The 14,817-nt window shown below is 43.2% G+C and overlaps 1 protein-coding gene across 1 annotated transcript in view; it reads right to left on the bottom strand.

Annotated features, from left to right (window-relative positions):
* Positions 1 to 138: 138 nt before the first annotated feature.
* Positions 139 to 14,817, bottom strand: part of TFAP2B (transcription factor AP-2 beta (activating enhancer binding protein 2 beta)) — a gene marked incomplete at its 5' end in the record, with an annotated part of 16,363 nt that continues 1,684 nt past the window's right edge. The window contains 4 exons of the mRNA XM_009576097.1: positions 139 to 469; positions 2,546 to 2,687; positions 5,396 to 5,514; positions 8,050 to 8,269. Coding sequence (XP_009574392.1) covers positions 169 to 469; positions 2,546 to 2,687; positions 5,396 to 5,514; positions 8,050 to 8,269 — 782 coding nt within the window. The remainder of the gene's footprint in view (positions 470 to 2,545; positions 2,688 to 5,395; positions 5,515 to 8,049; positions 8,270 to 14,817) is intronic.

Genomic DNA, 14,817 nt, shown 5'->3' with positions numbered 1-14,817 from the left:
TGTCCTACCTAATAGAATTCTTCCAAAGCCCAATCCGGTATTTTTAAAGCTAAAATTAAGACGGTTTTGTTTTAAAAGATTATCTCTCTCTTTTCTCCTTTTATTTTTTTAACTTTTTTCTTTTCCTTTCTTTCTTTCTTTTTTTTTTTCTCTCTCTCTCTCTCTCTCTCATTTTCTGTGTTTCTCTTCCTTGTCTCCAGTTTTACTACCTGGTCCTTCGCCAGATGTGTGCCTGTTAGCAGTGTTGTTGTTCAAGAACATCTTGTCCATGCCTTTGAGAGCTTCAGTCAGGTAGTTTTGAAGGGCCGTGAGGGCAGCGCAGATAGCGGGGGCCCCAAAGCCGTGAGTGATGAGGCTGAAGTGAGTCAAGCAGCTCTGAATGCCCGGTTCCAAAATAGGGGTGGGCCGGCTGTTTCCAATGGGCGTCCTGTCCTGGGCCAAGAGATCTGTAAATTCTTTACAAAGTTGCCTGCACGGAAGAGAAAAAGGCAAAGAGAGGAAGAGAAAGAGAGAAAAGCGGTGGTTAGGTTCATCCCACACTTCAAGACAACCAAGGTTGAAGGAAGGGGCAGGTTCAGGCCAAAGCTGATCCCAAGACCCAGGATAGGACCTTTTTGCCACCTTCCTTTCCCCCAACAGGGCTTGGGGATGGGCCATGGCGATCCAGCGGCTCCCTGCTCAAGATGATGTTCTTCAAGAGAGAGGTTTTCTGCAATCGCAGGATAACACCAGGGCTGAAGATAGAAATCTCTCCGGTGGCCACAAGGATGCTTCTGAAGCACTGTGAAAACCCAGCCCTGCTTGGTGGCTCTAGAAATAACCAGGCTGAAAGGAAGATGCGTCATGGGTCTACCACCTGTCTTCCTGGAGGCCTGACCCTGGCTCAAAGCAGCTCCCACCAATATTGTTCCTGGAGGAAAGCACAACATTGCACTGAGAGCTCCTGGGTGGCTCAGGGAGATGGTGCAGGGAAGGGCTAAAATGGAGCCTCCTCTGAGACCGCTCAGGCTGGGCCACCTTGTCGAGAAAAATCAGGACTTTGGGACTCCATGCTGGCTTATTCATTGCATGAGGAGCAAAGCTAGCTTTTCCTATTTTATTTTGGGGGTGGCATCCCAATTAACAGATCAGAGTTGACATCTGGCTCTTGTTTGTTTGCCCATGCCTTTGAAAAAATCAGATTTGATTTTTATAATGAATTCCGCCCCCCACTTTCTTCTGCATTGCTCTGGTCCAAAAGGCCTTCAAGTCAACAGGTGCTCGGGCAATGTAGAAACCCTGGGGGCTGGTGGACTTCCCAAAGGAATAGTTTCTTTGAGACAGATGCCTACCCAGGGACTGGAGAAAAAAGGGCCAGAATTAAAAAAAAAAAAAAAAGAAAAAGAAAAAGAAAAAGAAAGAAAGGAAAAAAGAAACCCTTAAAAAAGGCGTTCAGCTCTCATCCTCTGAAATTCTCTGAAATTCCCAGTGGGTTAAAGGTTTCAGAGGGTGCGGAAAGATAAAGGTCTACCTCTATGTGTATTATCCATTAAGAAAGTGCAAGAGAGGAAACTTTGAATTTGGAGAACAAACAGTAATGAGTCCAACATTTTACATCTTCAAAGAGCAAAGCAGGGTCTGCGAGCAATTAAAGTTCTGGGACATTAATATCTTCTGACCCTGCGGAAAAGGGCAATCAAATTCCAATCACGTCTAAAAAACATCTGGACAAATTTGAGCAAATGATTTTTCAACCTTCCATATATTTCTTTAAATTACACTGTCATCAGAGGCAAGCCACATCCCAGAGCATGAAATAAATGAGAGCTGTTTAGGCTGGTTTTTTTTTTCTTTTTCTTTCTTTTTTTTTTCCCCCTTTTTTTGCCAGATAGACAGAGATGTGTGGAGACACACAGCACCCACCGCCGAGGACCCGAGCAAACTATGAAGCACCCAGTTAGTAGCCTGGGAGGCACATCCAAGCGTAAATCATCGGATACAGCACATCCACCGAGAAAGTCCCAAGGGAGAGAGACAGGTTGGGGGGACCAAATCGAGGATCATTAGCAGTACATGGTGGTGGTTTTTTTTTTGTTTTTTTTCCTTTTTTTTTCCCTTTTTTTCTTTTTTTTTCTTAATTTTTTTTTAATAAACCGTATGGAAGAGACATTGCAATTTGGTAGCAGACAAACAGGTGTGTGTGACCAGCAAGACGGACAGACAGACATGCTGTGGAAGCAAAATACAGACTTTTGGTCCCCTTTCCATAAAGATTTTTTAACTGGGGGTGGCTTGGAAACGATGTTCGGTGCCTAGGGGACAGTCGCCTACATCCTCTATAGGGACAGCGTGTGCTGGCAGAAACCCCACTGCAGAGGGACGCAGAAGCTATAGGGTCTATCCTGCCCATAGGGCCATCCGAGCATCCTTCCTATCCGCGGGGCCGGCATAATTTGGGGACTGGAAACTCCGCCTGCTTTCAAAACGAGCTCAGAGGAAGGGTTTAAGGAGGGGGGGATTTTCTCGGGGGAGGGCAGAAAAGGGGGGTAGTCAACTTCGCACTCACTTTGTAGCAAGCAGCATGTTTTTCCTGGAGTGGAGGTCGCTGGGGTCCGTGTGCTGTCTGTTCAGGTACTCAGAAACAGCTTTGGCTGGGAACTCCGTTTCGCAGATGTACCCAAAATCCCGAGCTAAATGAACGGCCTCACCTGGACGGAACGAGAAGGGGCATTAACACCTCCGGGCACCGCCGGCCCCTGGCTGGGCTGGCTCCGACCTGCCGGGCACCGTGCGGCACCGGGCTGCTGCTCACCGCTCCCTCCGGGAGAGACCAGCTCTTTCGGGCCGTGTTTAGAAACCTTATAACATCCCTTAGGGACAGGCTCCACGTTATATGTTTTCCCTCCACAAGCCCTATTTTGGGGACAGAAGTAACTTTACGGGACTGATTTTCAGCTGATGAGATTTGTCTTTGCCACAACGCACTTGTGGTGGTACGTAGCCACGCAGCTGATTGTGCAGAACCGTGGGAAAACTACACACACGTATAACATACACACACACATAGCATACATACACACACACACACACACACTTTCAAATGAACTGGGCCAAAAAAAAAGCGAGGGGAAACTTAAATCCCGAAAGACAGAAAGACCCAAACTTCCCTTAGAGCAAAGAAACCATTCCTGTTTCAATACACCAGAACACTGTCCAAAATTTTACAGATGTGGACATAATGTTAATATTAATGTCAATTCTTTGTTGGGCGTTATATACACACTTGTTTATACACCCACAGAGAGCACTGGCATCATTATCACAATTATCGCCACATCTGTAAAATGATGGCGATAACTGCATTTCGTCCGATGGAAATTATTAATCTGCTTTCTTAACTGACCATCATGCAACAGGAACTCCTCTCTGCCCGGTGGAAGGATAGCAACTAATGGCAACCTCTCCTGTGAAAAATAATAATTATTCTAACTCTAATTCTAATTGTCACTTTTCCTGCCTGCCTGGTTTCAGGTTTCTTGCCTCCAGAGGTTCGTGTCATCCAACTCCTACTGATGTACTTTATGCCACAAGAAGAAGACAGTAGCTGAAGAAAGGAGGAAAAAAGGAGGGGGAAAAAAAAAAACCCTCCGACTCTAGGGGGATTCCACCAGATTATAGCTCAGCCCCTCTAGAATAAAGCATTAAACCCTTTAAAGCACCGCCTGAGGGACCAGGGGGAAGATTTCCAACACGCAAAACAGATATGTCTAATAACTCCGGGACCATATTATTTTTAACGATCAGGAGTTGCTTTCCAACGTCATCTTCTGCTTTCCAAGGCTTCTCGCTAATCACCAAACCGCTTAAGCGAGGGCAAAGGCTTCTCGCTAATCACCAAACCGCTTAACGAAAGCGAGGGCACCCGGCGGAGCCCGGGGAGTCCCCGCCGCCGTCACCCCGCGCCGGGCAGGGTCCCCCCGGGCACCGCTCGGGTAATCCCGGCCGGGGCTGGCCGGAGCGTTTCTGCTCTGGGCGATAGAATAGCAGCAACGCTAAAACCTGGCTGGTGGCAGAAAAGAAGACAAATCTCCACTCAGCAGGTGCAGCTTCTTCCAAAAGGAGGGAGCTCTCTCAAGATAAACTGTTGATTTGTAAGGAAATCAGGGGAGAGGAGGGTAATGTACAGCTTCCTGCACACTTGACACATTTTAGCATCACTATATAACCGCATGAGCTTTTGAACCTAAAGCCAGCTTTGGGGAGAGGCTGATTTTGCTGTGAGCAGGGTGCACTGGGTTTCACACACGCAGCGGGGGTGAAGCTGCACTAACCCCGCTGCTAAAGGGCAGTTGTCACAGCCGAAATGCTTCACGTCTCCTATAGCGCGACCCTATATCCGTAACCTCTTCTGTGCTTTGCACACTAGGCATTACCTATATGCGGGTACCAGGAGGAGCTCGTTTCTATCAGCCCCCGTCTTTTTGCGAGCCTGCCTTCAGCTCTGCATGCGGTAAGGTCTTATCGCTCACATAACTCAATCAAAAGAGTTGAAAAGTTAATATCTAGCACAAATGTTTATGCATGCTTATATGCAGAAGAGATAAGTGGATTATTTATACGCCTCTCGGTGTGTATGTGTAATGCAGATACATATAATTCATAATTGCATCCATACTATTCCGGTTATGTTTTTTGGAGAAGGTCCAACTTCTCTTAGCATAAACACGCAGATATCCTAAACATATTAGTGGCTCTAGATTTTGCTTTTCAATACAGTAACAACAAATCAAAGAAACACGCCGAACACCAAAACGACTTGAAATGAGGTGAAACTTCAGTCTCCCCTTCCCTCTCTCCTTCCTCAGGAATAGCTTGTCTCTTTGTTCACTTCTAGCCACCTTAAGGTAAATCGCGCTCTGCCACTCTTCAATTGCTCTGATTTCTTTAAAAAAAAAAAAAAAAAAAAAATATTCTGTATTATTTTTCCTCACTGAGCGTCCTGTAGTGGCCATAAATAAGCTCTGGAGGAGCGAATTAACGGGAGGATGGAGCAGACATAGGGTCGGAGAGCAGGCTGGAAATGAATAGCAATGAGGAATGTGCCCTGCAGAGTCACACACATATACGCACATGTATACATACACATGTATACACACATACACACACAACCTTATTCTTGTCACAAAGAGGGATGAATGACCCTCCAGCCAGTGACTTCATTTTTGGGGATGGGATTCTCAACCGTGCCGGTGTTCATCCCAACCCGCCCTGAATTTCACCTCTGCAAGGTTTTCCCACCTGATCCCGAAAGTTGTTTCTTTTTTTCTTTTTTTTTTTTTTTTTTTTTGTTCGTAAAATGTCAGACAGGAGTTCAGAGCAGGCAGGGGTGTGAAGGGAGCTGCGACCCTCGGCTTACCTTCCACCAGGGAGGTGAGTAAAGTGACATTTGCTGCCTTACGCCTGCCGGCTGGTAAATTCAAACCGATTTTTTCTAGCCTTTCTCGCAAAGATCTCCCCCCGTTTTTCGATTTGGCTCTAGAATTGCAAAGAAATTAACATCGTGATTAACCCCGCAGTGTTCCTGGAAGAAACGTTTAGTCTGTGCAGTCAGTGGAGCCTGGGAGGGTTTTCACTCGACATTAAGGACTTCGGGTGTGTTGGTTTCTGCTTGGGTTTGCCGAGATTTACTTAATTTCTCCCAGGGGTGGGAGTGGGGATGAACCCACTTTTCTCCCTGTTTTATCCAGCGAAATCAAATAATGCCGGATAGCAATAATTAATGGACAGGGTTCTGATCTAGAGAGCAAATGGGTTCCTACTGTATGACACTAATTCGTATTAAGATGGAGTGAGGAGATGGGCAGAAAGGTGGAGGAGGAGAATTAAATCCTCAGTTATTCCAGGAAAGAGCCCGAAAGGCTCGAAGGGGGAATGTGTGTGCCTGTGGATAAATAGAAAAGGAAGAAAATATTTATTAAACCATTTCGTGCGTGTGTGTGAGCGTGTTCTTGTGCGGAAAGGCGATGCTGAGAGGAAGGGCTCACCTGAAGGCAGGGTGCGTTAAACAGAGGGAATTGGTTGCCTGAAGGGAGATTTGAATATCTGTCGGAGGTTACTGATAAGGACAATAAAAAGATGAGTGAGCTATAGGTGGGCTATTGTTCGGGCGCCTATACATATGTAAACCCCCAGGGATGCAATCTTGCCACCTGTGAAATCAGGGAGAGTTTTGGCACCTAAGATCCCAAATATCTCTTAGTTCTTACTTAAAATTTGTTTAAGAATTAGCAGTCACACTTAGCAAAAGGAAACCAGAAACGACAGAGAAGCCAGACTGGCTTCCCAGTATTTTATATCAAAGTAAATAGGGCTAGATGGCAGAATTGCAAGAGAGCAGCTTTCTATATTTCATCTGCTCTGAACCAAAAGCTTGTCTAAAATTTAGATTCAAGATAGGAACTGAAGTCAGCAGCAGCTAATGATTATGGCTTGGGCCATCTCCAGAAATCCACTGAAGTTCAATAATGATGTTTCTTTACCTTGATAATTGTATTTTCTACAGTGCATCTCTCAGATGTTCTCCCTGCTCCATTTGTAGTTGTACAGAACGAGCAGGCAGGTTAGCATCTGTAAGTAAAATCTCTGCTGCTCTCACTGGCAAGGATCATAGCTGAACATTGATTACAGACATTCACGTGGAACAGCATCTATTTTAGGAGCCCCTAATTCTCATGTGTATTTTTGGGTGACTGACTGCATGTAGCAGGACTTTCCCCCTCCTCTCCAGACACAGAGCTGGAGCCCCTGACATCATCATAGAATTTTTTTGCATGGAAAAAAAACCCCAAACCCAAACAACAACTTCATTTTAAACCACCTTAGAATCAACGTTTCCCCATTGCTGTTACAGGAGTTGGCAAGATATTTCCTTCTCTAAGATTAGCAACTTTTAAACATGATCTGAAACTTATTCAGAGCCAAATTAATTGAATTTGTTTCTGTCTCGAAGTTATGCTTTATCTTCCAGTTTGGCATATACCTCACATGTAGAAAATGAAGACATCCCCTCTCAGCTTTCCATTGGCTTGAAATGATACCTCATATCATACCAGGACTTCTTCCCTGTTCTGACTGGAGATAGAGCCTTAGCTCACCTTTCTTACAGACAAGTCATACTGACAATTCACAGTCCTTCACTCACTGTCAAGAAGATAAAGGCCTTTCTCCTGTTAGTCTTTCCAGCTGATGACCTCGGAGCTCAAATTCTTGTTGCTGGTACCTAAATGCACGATCCCTGGCTTGATATGATGGAGTGGCAATCAGGCCTCCAGGTTATCCCTCGCTCCTCTTTTTCCTCAATATCAATAATGCCAACTATTTTGAGGTCTTCAGCAAAATCCACCAGGACGTTAGTGGTGATTTGCACAAATGTTAAACAGCAAAGGCCTCAAGACCAACTGGGAGTAATTCCTCTAGCAACCTTCTCTAGACGAAGCACTAAGTTTCTGACTTTCAGAACTATCTGTGATGGCTTTTCTTTAGTTGGGTACTTGCCTACCTTACAGGTTGCCTATTAATCCCCTGCCAATTTCAATAATGTCTTGTGTGACCATGTTAATTGCCATAAAGAAACTTCATGGATTTACCTAGGAAATCCCTAGAAATACATCAGGTCCTGAAATACATGCAGTTCATCCTGCAACATCCAACGGCAACATGGCCATCACGGCATTTTATTTTGTCCATTTGCTGAGAGAGAAGTATGAGGAGAAGGAGAAAAGATAGGAAGTGTGGGCATGTACAAGAGTGACAAAACTTCTTGTCTCAGTTCCTTCATTTTGAGATGCTTTGATAGAAAATGTACAAGGCCGTATCTTTCTCTAGTCTCCCCATTTCATCTCAGTGTCTGAATACAGCATATTTTCACTTTATCCTGAACGTTACACACACATGCTAGGACAGTAAAAACAATGCATATTTGCAATCACCTTTACCGTTGACCAAATATTTCTGGTGCACACATGGATGCCCACACATGGGCATGTTCACGCACTCGCCCCAGCCTCTTACCTTCTAAGTACTCCTCCTAGGAGGGATGCATTCAGACACTCTGGAGGAGAAAGGCGTCTTTGAACTTCTCCCACAGTTACTTTATACTTTGAAGTTGAACTAAGCAAAGACAAGCGGCCAGGTACAGAGCAAAACACCTCTCCGGTGTTGACTGAAATTCCACCCAGGAAGCCATCTTTATTCATCATCAAAGAAGTAACAGATTTTGGAGGAACCGGAACTGGAGAAAGAAAAGGGGAAGAGGGGAGAGAGAAACCATCATGCCACGAAGGAATACAGGATAACCACAGTCTCTCTGACATGCACAGAACAGCAAAATGAAAGGGAATTTTGAATCTCTGGCTACCTCCAGCAACCTAAAGGGTGCTGCTCCCCCAACCTCTAGGAAACTGTTCCATGAATGATGGATGGAGAGAAGGGTGGTGCAGTACAGCCTCTATGCAGGGTTTGATCATTGGGAAATAAAATACATATTGGCAAGCACCTGGCAACTTTCGGGTTTGAGCCTGTGTCTCACCCAGAGCCCCCCGATGCCTTTTGTACAACGGACAGCGCCTTTCTGGAGGGGAAAAAAAAAGGAAAATTTACTTTTTTTTGCTAATGTTTCCATTACTGCTAAGCTGAGCCAGGAATAAATTCACTACACGAAGGGAATTGCTGTCTTAAATAAGTATCAAGGCTGGAGGACACAGCAACCAGAAGACAGCTCTGTTATTGCTTTGTGTTTTTATTAAGTCTGGTTTATGAAATAAAAGGAGTCTTTTCCCTCAGAAAAATGAACACCAGAGAAAAAAAAAAAAAATCTGGTCTAACCATGGCATTCGCCACCTTGATCATATTGTGCTGTCCGTGAAGTAGTAGGAACTCTCCCGCCCCTAAATAAAGCTGATCTAGTTACTGTAACACATATTTAAAGGAAGTTGGGGGGGATCAAAACAGAACAATAAAGCGAAACTAAACAAAATATATACATCTTATTCTGCCCACGATAAAACAAAATATTTCTTTTCTCTGAGAAACTAGTGAGGTTATTTTAAGAGTAACCGAGGGGATTATAACAAGCAAAATTCCTATAATAACAACCAGACACCCTCAGAAACAAACAAACAACAGAAAAAGGCTAAACTAAAAACGAGAGCAATTCCCCCGTGACATGAATTTTGTTTACAAATGAACTTAAATAGCTCCCTCATAATTGTGTGTAACTGGTATGATTTACAGCAGGTGCTCTAATCAATCAACCAATCACTTTAATTTATAGGGAGCCTCGCTGCATTTTCCCAGTTGTTTCATTTCTGCAAGTAATTGATAACAAACCGTACTTAAGGTATGTTTTATGCAGGAGTTAATAAGAGCTGACAGCTGCTACTGCTGCTTCCTCTCGGAATCGAGGCAACACGCCTTTCCTTATAGAAAATATAGGCTGAAATTGGGGGTTTGCTGGTGGTAGAGTCCGGGCATGTTTCAGAGGAGAAGACTAATTGATTACACACCCTCGTCGAGCAGATACTACTTCACAGTCTCCCATTTCCACTCAATCAATTGCAAAACCAATTCGGCAAATAATAGGGTTCTATTATGCACATATGCCAGCTATTTAGGTAGTTATAATACATGTCAGTTAAGTCATAAAAACCCTGTTTATTTGCAACATATCTGGAGAATCAAACCATTAGGGTTGAGGGGATATTTAAGTCGTCTGGAGCTGCTAAACAATAAGATCGGGTATCCTAATATATTACCAAGTGCTAACTACTGGGCAATTGCCAATTTTATAACCTCAGTGTATGGAATAGACACAACCGTGTTTCACTGTTTTTATTACAGATCATTTCCTACTGCCAGACCAGACCCCCACAATAAAATCTCTATAACAGCTAAAAACCAAAAGGCATGTCGATTTTAGATATACATATTGCTTCATACGCCTTGTATATAGTCTCCAGTATAAACAAATTATTTTGAGTGGCTTTACTCCAGGGAATCGGAAAGTGAAATGGATTCCTATTTCTCTATTATTTTTAGTTAGGCACTTTATGCAGCTCATAAAGGCGGTTTCAAATAGTTTGAGAACGGCACAGAAACAGTTATAAAAGAGTTAGAGGCCCGCTCCTGCTTTCGTTGCTATTAATAGGATTTTTGCCATTGATTCTATAGGAGGGGACTCGTTTGGGGTGTCAGAGGTAATACTGGCAGACAAAAAAAAAAAAAAGTCTCTCTCTCTCCTCCCATTATACATAGATATATCGCTCATTTAATGTATGATGTTCTGCAACGTCATTCGAGTGAAGCGTCAAGAAAAAGTTAAAAAAAAAAAAAAAAAAAAAAAGAGTTAGATTAAAGCAGTGCCACCAGACAGATTTTCATGACTGGCATTTTTTTCTTCGGACAAACACACGGGCTCAGTGGTTCGAGTACACCTTTACAGTGGCTATATTTAGTGACCAGTTTATCAGGTCACTGTCCAGTGAACTGAGAAATTAAACAAGAGGCAGCAATTCCACGACCATCTGATCTTAGTCCAAACTCACTAAAGAGAGAGGGACCCGTGCAACGCTTAAATGTACCTCACCCCACTCGCTTTGGCCTTTTGGAGCACTCATTACATTAGTTAACCTTTGAAATATGGATTTTCACGTGTGCTCAGTATTTTTTTTTTTCCCCCTTGCAAATTGCTTTTGGGAAGCAGGCTGGCTCCCTTCCCAGCTATGCTGAGAGCTCCTCAGCTTTTGTTCCTACCACTGCCTCCTCGAAAAGGACCGTATGAACATACCCATCAGTTGGAGCCTAATAACTCTAAACCCATTTTAGAGGCTTACCAGGCGGTGTAAGCATATCTATTGCAATTTCATAGCTTCAGAGAGATGTATTCTATCTAGACTCTATATCTTCTGTAAATTACCTAATGCTGCCTCAAAAAAGTGTTTGCCATGGAATGAATTATCTCTATCTATATCATATCTATATGTTTATCATGGCTCTAGCTTTCCAGATATAGCCCAGGCATTACCAGAGATAATATAACGTGGAGGTTTTAGTGGGTGAAGAGATGTACACGTCCGTGTGTGCAGCTGCATGTGTCAAATCCCTGCGTGTATGTAAATAAACTGTAAGGCACAGTATATTCTTAGCCGTTGTCAACTTTCCCAGTTGATTAGGGATTGCCATAACTGCTGAAATAATACAGAATAACACACACGGATATACGCAGCGTCCCCACCACTTCTGCTTTAACTTTACCCCATTTAGTTCTTGTTATCCCCAGCAGAAACTATTCGATTTTCTTTCACTCCCAAACTCTATTTTCTGTGTGTATGTGAGCATTCCCAAATCTCTGCCTTCTCTCTTTCTTTATTTCTCTCCCTTTCTCCTTTCTCTCTGTTTTTTCTCTAGTTCTTTCTCCTTTTCTATCCCTTTCTTTCTCTCTTTCTTTCTCTCTTTCTCTTCCTGTGCTTACTTCCAGTCTCTTTGTCATTTCTCCCCCTTCCATTTCTCTTCAGCTTATCAATAAACCGGGAGAGCAACAGTAGCCGCTTGATTTGTTAGTAATTATAAGCATACTGTTCCTGCAAACGGGATCTCTAGATGAGTGAGATCGCTTTAAAACGACAGCAGGAAATGGTGGGGAAATGGAGCATGGCGAAACTCAGCGTGAAGCTTTCAGTTCTTTACATGTTTACAATTTTCTGTGCATACATTAAGTCTTAGGGTTTGGGTTGGTTTGTTTTTTTTTTTTTTCCCCGTGGTGGTGGTGGTTCTCTGTTGGGTTGCTCTCCACGAACGGGTGAAAAGGCGCACAAATGGACACGGACAAGAGGAAATGGAAATAAAAGGGCATTTCAGCAACACTGAAAATGAACAATAGGTAGAATTATGCCTTGAAAATAGCTGAGTAACGAGGCTTTAAGCTACGGATATCGTTGCAATAACCCCGGTGAATAATATGATAGTCGATCAGTCAATCAATCAATTAATCAGAATAAATATTTCCTATATTTACTACTAACAAACGTCATGGACAAACTTATTACTAATCAGCTATCAAGCTGCCTTCAAATCTTTTTATCTGCCTACTGGGCCTGAAATTAGTAAAAAGTTCTTTGTCCATTATAACAGGACTTTGTTGTTAATGATGATTGGGTCCGACTTTGTAGCCAAACCTAGAAAGTCTGGGGACAAAGTCTTACCCATTGCCACTAAAAGACCCGGTTCTTATTTTAATTTTAATGAGTAAATACAGAAAGTGTGTGTTCATGTTCCCTTCCCTCCTGTCCCTCTCGTCTCCTCCTCTCCCTCCCTCCCTCTCCCCCACCGCAGTCCCTTGCCCCTGAAAGCTGGGACTAAATTTCAAAGTGAAATGTATTCCCTCGAAATTGTTTTGCATTCAATTAAAGTGGATCATAAGGTTCAATGGGTAATCCAGGAAAAAGCACGAAACTGAGTGGCAGCGAAGCAACATCTCCGATTCCCAGATCTATCACCTGAAAAGCTGAGGCCAGAGTGGTTTTCAGTTAATCATTTATCCGGATACTTCACGAAGGGGTTGGGGAGGAATCTTATGCTGTATTACTAAGAGTTAAAAAAAAAAAAAAGTTAAGACACCTCCTTTCATATGTTTCTTTAAAATAATATGAACAATAGAGCGTGTTTGCAAGGAGACAATGAATTAAGGTGTTAGGGTTAAAATGGCCTTTCGTGCTAAATCAGATGTGAGTGTGCAGACGATCGTCAGGAACAGCTGAAAGTAAATAAATACATCACGATAATTTTAAGGTCACTGACTGTGCCCCAGAGTCACAAAAAATTAACTTGGGCCACGCAAGATTTTGCAAGAGGACAACTTCTTTCGGTGCCAAGCAAATTTCAGATGAGCAGTTGACGAGGGGACCCGATCTTTTACTCCTGACACACGGAAAACCTTCCCTTCATTTCAGCAGAAATCGAGGGAAAGGCCTCAAAACGGGCAGCCGGTAAGCTCTTAAAGCCGAGTTAAATCTGGTATTAATGCTCTTGGTGATTATTATCATCTTGATGATTTATCTGGCTCCCTCCCTCCCACTTCCACCACCCAAATCTTAATGGAACTAGGAGTTAACGATGATTTTTTAATGTCTCGTTGGATTTTTAGACTGTTAATGTACCGCATCCTTCTCATTATTAGTTTATTGATTGTTCATTGACCAGCCCCCTTCAAATCGTATTAACCACCCTCTGCCACTTTAGATTAAGAGAGTTTAAAAAGCACCTTTCATTATTTCACCGCCACCACCACCACCACAGTAGAGTTCAGGCTTGGTAGCTTAATGCTTGCTCTAATGGGGCAGCTAAGAGACGAGGGGCCACGGTCCCTGCCTATTGCATTAATAGCTCAAAGGGGGCTAATACAGAAAATTAGCCTTAAACGAGCTCTGGAGATCTCCAAATGAAAGAGCCATTTATCACGCTGGCTACCTTCACTCCACTCGTTTGCTCTCTCTACTGGGAACAACTCATTTCCTCTTAACTAAATTACTTCAGAAATGTCAAGTAAGCTCAGATAGCAAACATAACAAGAGACTGTGTATATGTAATCTATTGTGCAGGATCGATACGCGAGATAAATCGATAGCCGTGTATGAATCCCTATATAATTTCCTTAATATTTTTGGCAATATTTTTGCATAGATAGATAATTCCCTCTGCAGGCCTGAAAGACCATAAAGCAACAGACACTTACAGTCTGGATGATATAGTTAAGTTTAGACTTCAAGTCCACATCATACTTTTTCCACTACATTGTAATTAAAGCATTTTAGGCACTAAGCTAGGCTTTCATGAAGTAGACCCCCTCCAGTCCTCGTCTAGCAAGTATGTATCACGGGGAGTGCTCCACTGCACAAAAATCAGTCAATACCTACCTGTCTTATCTATCTATGCCATCAGCCTGCAATAACGACTTACGGAGTTTAAATAACTTATTCTTACTTCAAAGTACATCCTCAGAGCTACAAACTGCAGGGAACAAAGCGAAATTGATACTGAACCCTCCCTGTGTTGATCCTTCTCTCGTCCTGATTAAATATTGTCTGCCACAAATGTGACCTACTATATATTACCCATTTCTCTTCCTCCGCACCCAGGAAACTTGCTGTGCAAAAAGAAACGGAGCTCCCAATATTCCTTTATGCTGGAAAGTTTATTAGAGCCCAGCATTACTTTTAAGGAAGAAAATACTGCTACCGTTGACTTTAAAATAGCTGCAGACGAATCTCAGGATCTTTTTTAGTAACCTAATTTCCAAAGTGCATATGTATCTTGTTCATCATGGATAAACTCAGAGTCTTTCTTCTGATGGCTGCAAATAGGCGCATGTAATCCCACCTATGTGGGACTGTGTGTGCGGCAGCTGCTCGACCTGGGGCCGTCGCAATGCCCATACACAGTAAGCACACCTAAATCTATACGTATAATTATTAACATTCACATTTTAGTGCTGCTCGCTGTCTAACAGTACCACTCAGCAGGCACATTAAATGTCTCTGCTGTCCTCGTCAGCTGAAGGAGGGAGAGACACAGGCGGGGGTGGGGTGGGTGGGTGAAAGAGTATTTTGGACTGGGTGATCAACAGAAAAGTGTTTTGCGAAAAAAAACCCCAACAACCCAGATTGCGAAAGGAAAATGCGAGCACAGACCAATGTTAGAGAGAAGTCTCTCGACCACAAATCAAGCACCAATTAATCAAATACACCCAAGAGGAAACACCGTGTATGAGGTGTCAAGCGGGGGTGG

Source organism: Fulmarus glacialis, unplaced genomic scaffold (assembly GCF_000690835.1).
Source record: "Fulmarus glacialis isolate BGI_N327 unplaced genomic scaffold, ASM69083v1 scaffold11874, whole genome shotgun sequence".
NCBI classification, from domain to species: domain Eukaryota; kingdom Metazoa; phylum Chordata; class Aves; order Procellariiformes; family Procellariidae; genus Fulmarus; species Fulmarus glacialis.
The sequence above is the reverse complement of the archived record's forward strand: the minus strand, read 5'-3'. Positions and strand labels throughout refer to the sequence as shown.